Here is a 16,002-nt window from a genome sequence, read left to right as displayed (position 1 = left end):
AATGGCAACACTATCAACGCTGAAATGAATCTGCAGCAGTCAGGTGGTACAGGCCACCTTTAAGATGTTTATGCTCATTATCTTTGTAATGTTATGTGCTTTGAGACATGAGGTAGTTTAACGGCGACTCTCATGACGCTTTTGTTTGCTCCTTGCTGTACTCTTTCATGTGTGTCATCTTATTCTTTCAAAACTAGCTCGCTATTGCTAGCCTCTCCGAAATGTATTGTGTAAAACAAGCATTCATTTAACTTAGGCAACTTTGCATCATCAAATTAACTTTCATTAAATTGTATTTTATACACAGCATTAAAGGTGCCCTAGATTCAAAAATTGAATTTACCTCAGCATAACAAGAGTTCAGTACATGGAAATGACATACAGTGAGTCTCAAACTCCATTGTTTCCTCCTTCTTATATAAATCTCATTTGTTTAAAAGACCTCCGAAGAACAGGCGAATCTCAACATAACACTGACTGTTACGTAACAGTCGGGATCATTAATATGTACGCCCCCAATATTTGCATATGCCAGCTCATGTTCAAAGCATTAGACAAGGGCAGAACGTCTGGATCTGTGCACAGCTGAATCATCAGACTAGGTAAGCAAGCAAGAACAATAGCAAAAAATGGCAGATGGAGCAATAATAACTGACATGATTCATGATATCATGATATTTTTAGTGATATTTGTGAATTGTCTTTCTAAATGTTTCGTTAGCATGTTGCTAATGTACTGTTAAATGTGGTTAAAGTTACCATCATTTTTTACTGTATTCACGGAGACAAGAGCCGGCGCTATTTTCATTTTTAAACACTTGCAGTCTGTATAATTCATAAACACAACTTCATTCTTTATAAATCTCTCCAACAGTGTAGCATTAGCCATTAGCCACGGAGCACAGCCTCAAACTCATTCAGAATCAATGTAAACATCAAAATAAACACTGTATTTACGCGATTAGACATGCTGCATGATGAACACTTTGTAAAGATCCATTTTGAGGGTAATATTAGCTGTTTGAACTTTTTTTTATGTTGTTTTAGGCAAGCGCGAGCTCTTGGGGCGTGGAGCACCAGATTTAAAGGGCCACACACCCTGAATCGGCTCATTTCTAATTATGCCCCAAAATAGGCAGTTAAAAAAATGAATTAATAAAATCTATAGGGTATTTTGAGCTGAAACTTCACAGACACATTCAGGGGACACCTTAGACTTATATTACATCTTTTAAAAAAAAGTTCTAGGGCACCTTTAAATCAGTCAACCTTGTCTCAGGTTATTGATGCACTGATATTATTTTTTGTAGGACCAATATCCTGGTATGAGTAACTCCTGCTGTTTGTGGTGGCAAACATGAACTGGATGTCCCTGGAAGTCCTGCTCGGCGGGGTCAGCCAATACTCCACTGCGTTTGGCCGCGTCTGGCTATCTGTGGTGTTCATCTTCCGAATCCTGGTGTTTGTGGTGGCTGTTCAACAGGTGTGGAATGATGAACAGAAAGACTTCATCTGCAACACCGCCCAGCCGGGCTGTGCTAACGTCTGCTACGACAAATTTTTCCCCATCTCCCACGTCCGTCTATGGGCTCTCCAGATCATTTTTGTCACTTGCCCATCTCTTATGGTGGTGGCTCACGTCAAGTATCGTGAAATGAAGGATGAGAAGTACATCACTCTTCACAAGGGTGATCATCTGTACGTCAACCCAGGGAAGAAGCGTGGAGGCCTGTGGTACACCTACATACTCAGCCTGGTGTTCAAAGCTGGCTTCGATGCAGGATTCCTCTATATTTTGTACTTTCTTTATCATTTCGACATGCCAAATGTTACCAAATGCACAGAAGAACCTTGTCCAAATACAGTTGACTGCTACATCTCCCGTCCTACAGAGAAGAAAATCTTCACCCTCTTTATGGTGGTCTCCTCTTCTGTTTGCATCTTCATGTGTATCTGTGAGATATTCTACCTGATTAACAAAAAAGTTCGCAAATTCCTTCGCAAACGGAGAGACCGGATTACAGACTCCAACTACAGACGGGTGGATCCAACAGCTTCATCCACCCAGAACCTCAGCAACTTGGAAAAAGCAAAGGCCGCAGCAGAGGAAAAGGAGTCAGAGCCAACCTAATTATGATTCTGGAACAAACAAGCATAATAAACAGTATAAGAAATTGGCTAATATTGTAGATAATCCAATCACGCCAATACACCAAAGGTGTATTTAAAACAGTTTAATGACTTTTTCCTTATCTATAACTAATTCTGAGTGTCCTTTTTGTATGTAATGATTCAGAGACCAGTTATTAGGATGGTATTCTTGAGTCTCATTCACTAGAGGAACACACTGCCCCCTAGTGTACAGAAAATATAACCCCTTTACGGAACAACGTGGTGGGAGTTGACCACAAGCATTCTCTCCCTGGCCTAATACAGCAAATTTAAGTCTGAGATCGTCTACAAAACATTGGCATTATAGCACACTTAAACTCAGACACTCGTAAAAGCCAGGCACATTGGGAAGTCTTTACATTATAGGCTACATTAGTACCTTCATGAATTGCTCAAAAACATACTTGCTATAACCTACATTCTCTGTGTTTAAGTAGAAATCATACTTTCAAATATCCCAATTCAACAACACCCTTTATTGTAGCTGCACATGCTTCAAAGTAAAACATTACTAAATAGCCTACAACTTTCATGGTGCCCATATCATGGTAGTTTGACTAGTTAAATCAGTTATGACTCTTAATTTGGAGAGTGTATGAGTACTTAATTAGGCTACTATATATATATATATATATATATATATATATATATATATATATATATATATATATATATATATATATATATATATATTGTATTGCTGACAGTTATTTAACTGTAATGGACAAAAGAAATTATCCATATATACTCAGAACAATTAATGGTGTCAAGATTTTAGATAATTTTACATACCATTACATTAACTGCACTGATGCATTATATTACTTTTCTAAAATTGTAAGAAATAGAAAAAAGACCAACAGTATAGAACACATGTTCATCCATTTAATGTTATTCTATGGATAATTTATTTGGTTTATTTAATTTGATGCTGCTATGACTAACAGTGAGTACACTGTTAAAAGGGATAGTTCACCCAAAAAAGAAAAACCTGTCATTGTTTACTCACCCTAAAGTTGTTCCGAACCTGTATAAATTTCTTTGTTCTGTTGAACACAAAGGAAGATATTTTGAAGAAAATTTGTTTCCAGGCTGCTTTGGCGCACTATTGACTTCCATAGTAGAAAAAAAATAATAATAATATGGAAGTGAATGCTACCCCAGAACTGTTCAGTTTCCCACATTCTTTAAAATATCTTCCTTTGTGTTCAACAGAATGAAGAAATTTATACAGGTTTGGAACTACTTAAGGGTGAGTAAATGATTGCAGAATTTTCATTTTTGGGTGAACTATCCCTTTAAATCCTCTGTATATTTCTATGTCTTCTGCAATAAAAAGACAAACCAAAACGATTTTTAATTTTTTTATTTAGTCTTATTTTATGTTAAGTGTTCTCATGTTACGAGGCGAATTTCCCACAACCAAATATTATCCAGTTGATGAATAAAGTTTTGAAACATTGCAAGGATTTTCAAGCAGATTCCATCGCCAGTTGTGGGCAGGGCCTGTTTCAACATGTGACGTCAAATAGGAGTATACATTCCTGAACAGCTCATTTGAGACAGTTGTGTACACACACTCTGTACACATAAATATGTTCAAAAACAAAAGTGATTTTTGCATATTAATTCCCCTTTTAAAGGGATAGTTCACCCTAAAATTAAATTTCTGTCATCATTTACTCACCCGTAGATTGTTCCAAACCGGTATAAATTTCTTTGTTCTGTTGAAAAACAAGGGAAGATATTTTGAAGAAAGTTTGTAACCCGGCTGCTTTGGGCCACCATTGACTACCATAGTATATTTTTTCCTACTATGGAAGTCAATGGTGGCCCAAAGCGGCCTGGTTACAAACTTTCTTCAAAATATCTTCCTTTGCATTTAGCAGTACAACGAAATGTATACAGGTTTGGAATAACCTGAGGATGAGAAAATGATGACAGAATTTTTAATTTTGAGTGAACTATCCCTTTAATGGCAGGTTCCACTATGACAATATTAACCCCACATAGTTTGACTGTTGTCACAAAAGTTCTCTCTCTTTCTCTCAGTTCAATTCAAATAGATTTATTAGCATGGCGAATGTACTTTTTGCATCACCATTAAAACGACATTGAAAATAGTTTAGATTAGAACAACTAAACAATTGAAATAGCATTTGAACAAGCATAGAAGGGAAAATACTGAGAAAAGAAAAAAAATATATAAGGATAATAATGATGGTTATTACTATTATTATACAGAAATCGTGTAGCAAGTTTACTTTAACTAATAAAATGAATTATTAAAATTCAGCATTAGCATATCTACATGTGAGTATAACAATATATTTATCAAATATTAATTTCTCTCTCTGTCCAATAATGGAACATTTTTTGTATCCCATTTGTATATGTTTGTACAGAAACTGCCAGAAATAAAGGAATAAATAAATCACGCTCTTTGCTCAATAGATTAACTCTATCCACCCGCTTCCATAAATATGGTTACTAAAACAAAATTTCACACCATGTAAACAGTGACTCAAAGTTTCTACAATGAGCAGTTTTCCATTGTTTTAACCAATCAAATGGAAAATATGAGGCTGCGCCTTTGACAAACGTCATAACCAACCAATCAGCTTCGGAAGGCGGGACTTATTAAATACATCCCGATCGCTCCATTTGCTAAAGATCCTCCGCGGAATGAGTTATCAATACGGACAGGTAAAGTCTGTCTTCCGGGTTTAGCATTTTACATTTTTATGTGTGTTTTATGTTTATATGATTCTTAAGTATTTGTCGTACGGTCTAAACTCTTAGTGTTGGTGTACAGGCAACATTTTTCATAACTCTGAACGCGTAATCGTCCAAACTTTGTAAAAACAGCCTTTTACAGGCTAGTCAGTTAGCCTGTAGCTACTCTGATGTGAAATACATTAAAATTATGTTTTTGTGTCTGTTTATCGCGTGCTGGTCAGTCGTTTATCACATATCACTTATTATATAAAATGACTATGTATTTTACATATTTTTCTTAATTAATGTCATACAACAAAGATGCAAAATAGAAATGTGTCACTTTTGGGTCTAGCCACCCTTTACCACCATCCTCCAATATACTGTAGTTTTTACAGGTATTGTTACCAGTGTAAAATCGCAATAAAAGAATATGAGGTTACCAGTATGACTCAGTACCATGTTATGGTCCAAACTTGTATGTTTTCTTCCGTAACACAAGAGGTGTCCGACAGTCACCATTCACTTTCATTGTATGGAGAAAAATGCAGTGAAAGTGAATGGTGACTGAATATGTAATTCTTCCTAAAATAGTTCCTATATATGATAAAAATCAGAATAATAATAAAAAATTTAGTCATACAGAACAACTGGAGGGTGAGCAAATGATGACATAATCTACATATTTACCTAAACATTTATTTTATTTTGATTATAATCCTTTATTTATTGTTTTGGTGACATAGCTGCCTTTGTTATGGACCACAGCTGATTCTCTGTTGATGTTTCATACAAACTTTTCCTTGTTTGCTTTTCGAAGGGTTATCCAGGACCAGGTGGTAACGCTCCCCAACGCCACCCGCCTCCAGGGGCGCCTTATGGAGGAGGTCCTGCTGCCGGACAGTATGGTTCACATTATGGCGGTGCCCCTCCAGGGCAACAGTATGGTGGAGGGGTTCCATATGGGTCTTATGGTCAACCCAGACCAGGAGCGCCGTACGGTGGGGGCCAAGCTCCAGGTGGTCCATATGGAGGTTATGGACAACCCCAGAGTGGACCATATAGTCAGCAGGCACCTGCAGGTTAGAGACCTGTAACTCTATTTCATTTTAGCTGGGCAGAGTATCATATTAGGAGCATATATAAATATGTTACTAAATTACATGTGTGTGCATTTGTGTGTGTGTGTGTGTGTGTGTGTGTGTGAGTAATTACAAAAAGGAAACTTTAAGTTCCACTGAAGTGCCTTGGAACACGCAGCTTTATTCATTGTGTTGATGTAATTTCCAATGGAACAGGAAGACAGGGCGGGAAATATCAAGAAGCTCCTCTACCTTTTTTCAAAATAGCCAATAGTGTTTACCAAGATCACAGCTCAATCAGAGCCGTTGAGCTCGTAAAGCCCCATTTTCCTCATAATCTCTAACCTTTTCTCCTCCATATTACTTGAAAATAATAACCCTAACTTAATTTGCCACAATGGAAAGCTTATTTACACTGTCTGAATCATTTCCTATCTTCTATATAGTGCACTATAATGTTTCCATATAGAAACTAGTTTAGATTTCAGCCGCAGCTTCAGTGTCTGTTTATAGTGAAGGAGGGGGCGGGACTTCAGATTCTAGAGAGCATTTGATTGGACAGAAGATTTGATGAGAAGCTGAAGTCCGCAGTGATGTAATTAAAATCCATGATCCATTTTAGCGGAAGAATTTGCGAAAACTTTCCAGGATTTTTGGAAACTTTGGGGAAATTTTGGGAAGTTTCAACCTCTTTGCGTCCATATTGCAAATCAGAATATTAGAATGATTTCTGAAGGATCATGTGACATTGAAGACTGGAGGAATGATGCTGAAAATTCAGCTTTACCATCACAGGAATAAATTACATTTTAAAATATATTACAGATAAAAAAATATATTATTTACATTTTTAATATTAATATCAAAAGTTATTTTGTATATTTTAAATGAACACTTTTTAAAATTGTAATTATATTAACAATATTACTGTTTTGCTGTATTTTTTAATTAAAGAAATGCAGCCTTGGTGAGTACAGCATAGCAAGAGACTTACCGACCCTAAACTTTTAAATGGTAGCGCACGTCATGTTAATTTATTTTAATAGACTGTGGAGAAAAATGAATGTAGTTTGGAATATATTACTATTATATAATACATCTGCAAATGCACCATAATAGATGTTGGTCCAGCAGGTGAATTTTTCAACATGGTCTCAGGAGTGGTAGGCAGCAGCTCCAGGCTGATTTGACTGATGATGTCTGAGTGTCAGGGTTGGCAGCTAAGACAGCGCGAGTCGCTGCCGTTCCATCAGGCATGCCGTGGCCGAGGGCTGTGAATAAAATACGAAAGATAGGAATTTATGAAGGTGCTGCAGACAAGGTCCTTGATCCTCCTGCACTGCAGCTGTGTCATATGCCCCTCACTGAATGAGTGATGCTGTTACACTGCAGGATGGCAGAAGCAGCTTGTACTGATCTGGTACAGAATGTGCTCACAGGAGAATTAGAGTGATGAGTGTGGTAATGCTGAGCGAAGGAGTTCGTGTGTATGTGTCCGTCTGCGTTTATGTCGGTAAGTATTCTATAATGTCCTGTGGGAAAGGCTGTCAGATTCAAAGACTGTCCTCTGAACAGTGCTTATCCCTCCCAAGGGATACAGTGACCGTCTGTGCTTCACCAAATTGCACAACTTATTCTTGTCCCTCTTGGGATCAAGATGACATATCACTGACAACCTAGGTTTTTTCGGACTGAGCCCATTTCCAATATGTTTTTCAAATCCGACCTATAGGACTGCTTGTTCTTATCATCGTCTTACTGTCAATTTTGCAAGTAATGAACAATGTTTTGCACATTTATGCATATGCTGCATCCGAAAATGCTTCATTCAGTAAATAGCGGACGGCGCATGTGAATATAAATGAGGTAATTCAGTCCCAGCTGTATAAACAAAGATTATTATTGTTAAAGGGGCCACCGAATGTTTTTTTACAAGATGTAATATAAGTCTAAGGTGTCCCCTGAATGAGTCTGTCTGTGAAGTTTCAGCTCAAAATACCCCATAGATTTTTTTTTTCTTCATTTTTGTAACTGCCTATTTTGGGGCATAATTAGAAATGCACCGATTCATGTTGCAGCCCCTTTAAATCTCGCGCTCCCCGCTCACGGAGCTCGCACTTGACTTAAACAGTGCATAAACAAAGTTTACACAGCTAATATAACCCTCAAAATGGATCTTTACAAAGTGTTCGTCATGCATACTGCATGCATGCATCGGATTATGTGAGTATTGTATTTATTTGGATGTTTACATTTGATTCTGAATGAATTTGAGGCTGTGATCCGTGGGTAACGGCTAATGCTACACTGTTGGAGAGATTTATAAAGAATGAAGTTGTGTTTATGATTTATACAGACTGCAAGTGTTTAAAAATGAAAATGTTGGCTCTTGTCTCAGTGAATACAGTAAGAAAGGATGGTAACTTTAACCAAATTTAACAGTACATTAGCAACATGCTAACGAAACATTTAGAAAGACAGTTTACAAATATCACTAAAAATATCATGTTATCATGGATCATGTAAGTTATTATTGCTCCATCTGCCATTTTTCGCTGTTGTTCTGATGTCTGATGATTCAGCTGTGCACATCCAGACGTCCTGCCTTTGTCTAATGCATTGAACATGGGCTGGCATATGCAAATATTGGGGCGTACACCCCGACTGTTACGTAACAGTCGGTGTTATGTTGAGATTCGCTGAGATTACTGAACTCTTGTTATTTAACTATGCCAATATATAAATTAAATTTTTAATTCTAGGGCACCTTTAACTAAAACTAAAACCATAAAAAGGCAACGTTTTTCATTTTCGTTTAGTTTTAAGTTGATGTACTAAAATAAATAAAAACTACATAAGCTAAACATGTATGACAAATGACAAAAACAGTCTTGTCAGACTAAAAACAACTAAAGGGATTTGAGTATACACCAAAAATAATACTTGAATAAAATGTAAATAAAAAGTGTTCTGCCTGTCTGAACAACGCAGTAGTGTCTTGCACTTTTTCCTTTTTTTTTTTTCCTTTTCTTTTTTTTTTGAAGTTATAGTTTAATTCCTAAATATAATTTTGACCTGTGGTTAACTATTGTTAAGTATTATGTTTTTAACTGATTTAATTATATCATATTGGAATATTTTGGAAATTCATTTGCATCTAACTCACTAATGTCGGCCGTTTTCATTTTGTAGGTAACATTCCCCCCGGCGTGAACCCTGAGGCCTACCAGTGGTTTTCTTCTGTGGATACAGATCATAGTGGCTTCATTAACGCAAAAGAGCTGAAGCAAGCACTCATGAATTCCAACAACTCCACTTTCAATGACGAAACCTGCATTATGATGCTCAGTGAGTGCTGCCATTGTTACTATAACTCTCCTGCGTTTAAGTGATTGAATGGATGCTTGTATCACCATATAGCTAAATTCAGAATGCTGCAATGTCAAAAAACAATACAGAAATAGAAGTCATCTGATGACAAAGGAAATTGAAGCAGGAATCAGTGCTTTGTCTTCATTTCCAGATATGTTTGACAAGACCAAATCCGGACGTGTGGATGTATTTGGTTTCTCTGCACTGTGGGTATTTCTGCAGCAGTGGAGGGCAATGTTCCAACAGTTTGACCGGGACCGATCGGGATCAATTAACAGCAATGAGATGCACCAGGGTGAGTAAATTAGAGGTCAAAAAGCACCCAAGATAACATGTTTGCAGTTAAAGGGACACGGTCACACTGTTATGACAACAGTTGTGGTCACTACTAGTCACTAAGCAGCACAGATTAGAATAACATTTTTAGAATAAAAGTATAAAATTCTTTACAAAAAAAAAGAAAGTCATCCTGACAGTTTGATATAGACCACACATATTGTTGTAGTTCTTAATAAACCTGCCAGCCATTTGCCAGTAGTTTTATTTACTTGTGAAAATTCATTTTACTCACATTTGGCACTTAGTAAAGTACTGGTATTGTGGACATTTAAATACATAAAGGTTTGCCATCTTTGTTGGGATATTTTGTCACTATAACGTAGGGTATTCCTGAGCCCCACATACACACACACACACACGTTTGTTTTACTATAATAGTGAGGACATTGATTTTTATATTAGTTAATGATATTTTCTATGGTCTATATTTTCTATCCCTTAATCTTACCCACCTTTCTGCATTTTCAAAAACAAGGATTTCGAATATTGCCATCTTTGTGGGGACATTGTGTCACTTTAATATGCCCTTAATTTCTGCATTTTTATTTATTAAAAAACAGCACTAAGTATAACTTGTAGGCTCTTTTCGTCATGGGGACCAAAAATATCCCAACAAGAATTTTAATTTTTTTTTGTTATTGCCTTGTCTGTGGGGACATTCTGTCCCTATAATGGGGGCAGTTTACCAGGACCACACACACACAAGATGTGGCAGTCACAGAACCAAGTTTATAAGGAAAAGACAGTTGCTGAGCTGGTCTGCTATAACCCATTTGTTCCCGTCTAATCCTGTGCGATTGAATGCAGCATTATTTGTTGGGCTGATTTCATTGTTGAGACGTCATGAAAAATTGTAGCCGTTATCTTGCAGTGTCTTTTTTTTATACTTATTGACTTTGTACTGTATGAACAAGGCTGTTCTATAATTAGCCGAGTCAGCTCCTCAGGCTAACTATATAGTTGGAGACATTATAAAGATGTGAATAGGTCTGAAAGTGCATTTGATTACTGGTGAGTGACAGTGTGTTGAAAATATGATATATACAAAAACAACAGAAGAATGGTTTAATGGGGCCTGTGGAGAGAAAAATTGGGATTTTGTGACCCTTGGAGGCTTTGTTGGACAAAAATCCTTCTAACATTGTTCATTTTCAAACCTCCTCTATTTTTTTTTTTTTTGTTGCTAGCTCAATAAAAAGCATAAACTTTTGTGTCAAAACAAGAGATTAGCAATGTAAGAAATTCCCTGTTTTATGTACACTGCACTACTGTTCAAAGGTTTGGTGCAGTAAAATTTTTATTTTATTATTTTCATTTTTTTTTTTTTAAAGAAATTAATATTTTTATTGAGCAAGGATGCATTAAATTATGGAAGCTTGTTTTTGCCATGAAATAAAAAAGATAATTGTGACTTTTTATCTCACAATTCTGACTTTTTTTTTCTCCGAATTGTAAGATTCGAAGTCAGAAATTGCGTGATAGTCACAATTGCATCTTATAAAGTCAGAATTGTGAGATATAAACACAACTCTGAGGAAAAAAAGTCACAATTCTGACTTTATTAGATTACAATTGTGAGTTTATATCATGTAATTTTGACTTTATAACATGAATTGTTTATATCTCACAATTCAAGGTATAAACTCACAATTGTGAGTTGTAAAGTCAGAATTGTGTTATAAAGTCAGAATTGCGTGATAACTTGAGAAGTCAGAATTTCGACTTTATATTTGGCAATTCTGACTTTATGAGATGAAATTGCGAGTTTATCTCATTCAATTTTGACTTTATAATGCACAATTGTGTTTGTATCACGCAACTGTGAGAAAAAAGTCAGAACTGCGAGTTATAAAATCAGAATTGCATGATAAAAACTAGCAATTGCAAGAAAAAAAGTCAATTTCAATTTTATATCACACAATTCTGACTTAATAACTCCCATTTGCAAGTTTAAATCGCGCAATTCTGAGAAAAAAGCCAGAATTGTGAGATGAAAAAAAGTTACAATTACCTTTCTTATTTTTTATTTAGGGGTGGAAACAAGCTTCTATATTAAATTGATCAAAAGTGAGGGCAAAAATGTATGGTTACAAAAGATTTCTGTTTCAAATAAATGCAATTCTTTTAAACTTTACATTTATCAAAGAATCCTGAAAGACAAAATGGTTCACAGTTTCCTCTAAGATTTTAAGCAGCACAACAATATTTCAGTTTTTACTGTATTTTTTATTAAATAAATGCTGCCTTGATGAGCATAAGGGACTTCTTTCAAAAACACACGCACAAAAAAATCTTATAGACCCCAAATTTTTAACTGGTATAGTGTAAATGTAATGCTTTTATTCACCCATGTGTTCTTGTTTTCCAGCATTATCTCAGATGGGCTACAATCTGAGTCCTCAGTTTATTCAGGAACTGGTGAATCGTTATTCTAAAAGTGGTGTGAACGGGGTTCTCCAGCTGGACCGCTTCATTCAGGTGTGCACGCAGCTCCAGAGCATGACCCAAGCCTTCCGCGAGAAAGACACCAGCATGACTGGCAATGTGAGGCTGAGTTATGAAGACTTCCTGTCTGGTGCCATTACCAGACTGATGTAAAGCACTGCTGCAGCAATTCAGATGACCTGACTCTGAATGTGTGGCACGACACTTCACCCTCTCAACAGTGCCTTTCACTGCAGCTCACCCTGATTTCACCACAATGAGCTGAAAACTATGTTCATTAAACATTGCCAACTAGCCAAATATTGCACTCATCGCAAGACTTAACCATTGTGATATGGTTGTCTGCTTTAGACAAATATGTAATGCAGTTATTCAAGGCTGAACTAATGCCAAAATATCAGTGGTACATGTGAATAAAATGCCATTAGCTATGCAACAAGCACTATTTACGTATTAATGGTAGTATATCATGAAAGTATGAATACATTTGTTTTTTTGGAGTTTTTTTTTTTTTTTTTTGTTAAAAATTAACATTTCTGTGCTTCTTGAATGTTAGCAAAAATATGAAAGCTTATGATTATGAATGCTTGAAAATTGAAATTTGTTTAGCTCCCTCCCCAAAGCTTTTTTTTTTTTTTTTTTTTTTGTATGATAATATTTATGCTCGCTACTTACCTGCCTTTTATTTCCTATAAGATGAAAACAGGTAATTAATTTTTTTCCCGTTATTTTGCTTACATTAAAAAAAAAACTTACAATAAAAAAATGCATTTTGTTGTATTTGTGAAGTATTCTCTCATTTGTCTTAAACAAATATAAAAAAATGTATATACATATATATATATATAATTAAATTGATCGTTATATTTGTACTTGTTCAAAAATAAGAATAAGCTGTTTGTCAAGACAAACGTCTTTCAGCATTGGTCACTGGGTGTCAGCATTGCTTTACCAGGACATCATATATAAAACTTTTTTCCCTCCCTGAACGAATGAGACTTAATAACGTCATTCTGACGTCCACAAATAACCAATCACATTGCTGCTTACGGTGACGCAACGAGGCAGGAAGTGAAATCGCCTAGAGATAAGAGGTATGTACAGTCATGAGATTTTATAAACTCACGCGCGAATGTTTTAACGAATGTATGAAATATTACGCTCTAAATCGTCAGAGGGACACTCATTGTGTTTTCAGGAACCTTTACAATTAAAGATATGTCGTATTATTGTATTTTTATTGCGCCATTTCTCACCTCATGCTCTGACACCAGTACCCTTGTAACAGTTACATGACTTTATAATCAGGTTCTTACACACATACATTATAAAACACGGTTTTTCCCCCCGAGTTTGTAGATAAAACAAAGATTACTGAAGAACGCTTTGCAAGAAAATACTCTTTTCGTTTTTCTACTTCAAATTGTTTGTGATATAAGTGTGATGTTTATATATGTGTGTAGTTGGACACGTTAACATTATATCCATGTCATTAAATTCCTTCTACCCTATAAAAAGATATTTACATTATCGTTTCCTTGGTTGTATGAAAGCATGTGTATAATCCTTTTATTTTGCACCGGTTACTAGAGTAATGTTACACTGTCAGCTTGCCAAAGGTAAATAACCTTCTAGAAATTGCTTTTTTTCAGGTGTGTGTGCAACCATGTGGCCAGTGATCCTGACTGCCATGCGCACTTATGCGCCCTATGTGACCTTCCCGGTGGCCTTTGTGGTGGGAGCTGTTGGATACCACCTTGAGTGGTTTATCAGGGGCACCCCAAATGCCCCCGGAGAAGAGAGAGGCATTGCAGAGCTACGGGAGGATAGGAAATTAGAGGAACTGACCGGTAAGGACAGCACACAGGTCCTCAGCCTGAAGGACAAACTGGAATTCACACCGAGAGCAGTGCTGGAAAGAAACCGACCGGAAAAAAACTAAGTTTTGTTAAATGTCATGAAGTCCTGCAAGATTACTATATAATGATGTACAACTTCTCAAACTTTGGACTCATTTGTCACCCTTCACGGCCCCAGGGACGGGAACTTTATCCTACAGTTTGCCACTTCATTCTGCCACCCTAATTACATGGAGTCTTTCTGTAATATTTACCAGGCCTGCTGGTGGAACTTGACTGCTGAGAGAATTTTTTACAACTTTCATTCTTTGAGACTTCTTAATATTCATCTTCTGCCCTTAGGCATGCAGACACATGACTATAAGTCCTAACTTGGAAGGCTTTAATAAGTTTTCCATTTGTGCTCCCTGTCATATGCTCATGAGACTGAAGCTCAAAGAAAGACCACCTTTGTTAAGTTTGTCTGCGTGAATAAAAGTGCATTTATGCAAGGCATAAATGAGTTGGACTAGACGATGTTTGAGATGTTTAAACTTTGGGTGGCTGAAGTGATTCGGATTCAGAATGCTCAGAAATGCATATAAGCTCCGTCATTGTGACTTCAGCTAATTAGTAATCATGGACACAGTGGATAGTGAGAAATGAAAGTGAAGTTTTGCCTCAGTGTTCATCTTTTCGGTTCATGAAAGAAGACTGAGCTCATATTTTAAACCAATTGTCTGTACATTTTGAGTCCATTTACATGTACAGTTCAGTGAAATTGTACTATTGCGGCTCATTATGCATGCAGTGCTTTCCTAAGCATCATTACGGCTTAAATGTCAATGATAATTGCACTGCTAACTTTTGTGCTGAAGTGTGTGGGAGGCTGCCTTGTGTTCGTAATAAATGTAAAGATACACTTCACTTTTGGTACTGTTTGTCGGATGATCTTTTCAGCTAAAATGAATTTTGTGCATTACATTGCACAATAGACCAGACACCATATTGAATTTAATGCAGATGAAAACAAGGCTGTGGGACAGAGTATAGACTTTACAATGGCATGCACTGTGTAAAGGTCCTAGATCTCGTAATTTTCACAACACACGTCTTTTAAAACTGTTTCACAGATTTTCTAGGGTAATTTTTTATTTTTTTTCTTTCCGAAAAGAGGTTTCGTTAGCTGAACAATGTACCGTTGTTTGTCAACAATCCAAATCTATTGAACGCACTGTGCTTCTATCCCTCACATCATAGTTTTCATTCCAGTCAAAAATTAAATATGGCGCTACCCTGAATATGCCAGAAATAATAAATATGGCTGCTGATATAGGTTTATTGATTCGTTTCAGTTTCCTATTCACAATGTCTTGATCCCTTTCAGTTCCTTTTCAAATTATTTGGCTATATTTCTGTTATAATGTCTATGCTGCTTACATGTGGGGAAAAAAATTCTAATTCTCTGCACAGGTCAGTTTCATTTATGCAGACCAGTAACTCTTCTTTTTTTTTTTTTTTAACTATTCAACCCTCATCCTCTCCTCGGGTCGTTTTGACCCGAAAGTATTTTTCTATATTTTATTTATTTAAATAAAAAGAATGTTTATCGGAGTGGTACAAGACTTTGTGACTTTGTCACACTTGAACTTGTAATACACAAAAATTAGTGGATTTGTGGTTGCGATAAAAAAAGTAAATATAAAAATCAATCAGTCGCAATGCAGACTGCACACATACAAAGTGGTTAGATTTGAACACATTTACAATGCAGAACAGAAAATAGAAAAAAATATTATCAAAATTAAATGACACCAAACAAAAAGTATAATTTTAGAGATTCGGGTCATTCTTACCCATAAGGGAAGGATTTGTTACAGGTATAGGAGGAGAGGATGAAGAGCCAACTTGTAAGAGTTTTTTTTTTTTTCTTTTTTCAGGGAAAAAAAATTATACATGTTTTTGACTCACTATAAAAGAGCCGGATCATAAGAGTCATTTTTTTTATTTTTTATGAATCAAATTAAACTAGCTGT

The 16,002-nt window shown here is 36.1% G+C and overlaps 3 protein-coding genes across 3 annotated transcripts; all 3 read left to right on the top strand.

Moving 5' to 3' along the window:
* The first annotated feature begins 1,355 nt into the window (after positions 1-1,355).
* Positions 1,356-2,131, top strand: gjb9b (gap junction protein beta 9b). The gene has a single exon (XM_067410983.1). The coding sequence runs from the start codon at positions 1,358-1,360 to the stop codon at positions 2,129-2,131; it is 774 nt and encodes a 257-aa protein (XP_067267084.1). The 5' UTR covers positions 1,356-1,357.
* Positions 2,132-4,811: 2,680 nt separating this feature from the next.
* Positions 4,812-12,655, top strand: pef1 (penta-EF-hand domain containing 1). Its single transcript, XM_067411091.1, has 5 exons — positions 4,812-4,878; positions 5,711-5,972; positions 9,165-9,320; positions 9,496-9,639; positions 12,052-12,655. The coding sequence occupies exons 1-5, from the start codon at positions 4,858-4,860 to the stop codon at positions 12,279-12,281; spliced, it is 813 nt and encodes a 270-aa protein (XP_067267192.1). The 5' UTR covers positions 4,812-4,857; the 3' UTR covers positions 12,282-12,655.
* A 497-nt stretch (positions 12,656-13,152) lies between these two features.
* On the top strand, positions 13,153-15,305 carry smim12 (small integral membrane protein 12). The gene is made up of 2 exons (XM_067412008.1): positions 13,153-13,222; positions 13,781-15,305. Exon 2 carries the CDS (start codon positions 13,795-13,797, stop codon positions 14,068-14,070), a length of 276 nt encoding a protein of 91 aa, XP_067268109.1. The 5' UTR covers positions 13,153-13,222; positions 13,781-13,794; the 3' UTR covers positions 14,071-15,305.
* Positions 15,306-16,002: the final 697 nt, after the last annotated feature.

The sequence above is a fragment of the Chanodichthys erythropterus genome, chromosome 15, assembly GCF_024489055.1.
Source record: "Chanodichthys erythropterus isolate Z2021 chromosome 15, ASM2448905v1, whole genome shotgun sequence".
Classification (NCBI taxonomy): Eukaryota; Metazoa; Chordata; class Actinopteri; order Cypriniformes; family Xenocyprididae; genus Chanodichthys; species Chanodichthys erythropterus.
Note: the sequence above shows the minus strand (reverse complement) of the source record. Positions and strands in the feature narration are given on the sequence as shown.

Bases quoted from the DNA above. Each gene is read 5' to 3' on its own strand.
- smim12 (XM_067412008.1), top strand. From the start codon at position 13,795: ATGTGGCCAGTGATCCTGACTGCCATGCGCACTTATGCGCCCTATGTG.
- gjb9b (XM_067410983.1), top strand. From the start codon at position 1,358: ATGAACTGGATGTCCCTGGAAGTCCTGCTCGGCGGGGTCAGCCAATAC.
- pef1 (XM_067411091.1), top strand. From the start codon at position 4,858: ATGAGTTATCAATACGGACAG. The intron at 4,879-5,710 runs GTAAAGTCTGTC...TGCTTTTCGAAG, and splicing joins TGAGTTATCAATACGGACAG to GGTTATCCAGGACCAGGTGG. The intron at 9,321-9,495 runs GTGAGTGCTGCC...CTTCATTTCCAG, and splicing joins AACCTGCATTATGATGCTCA to ATATGTTTGACAAGACCAAA.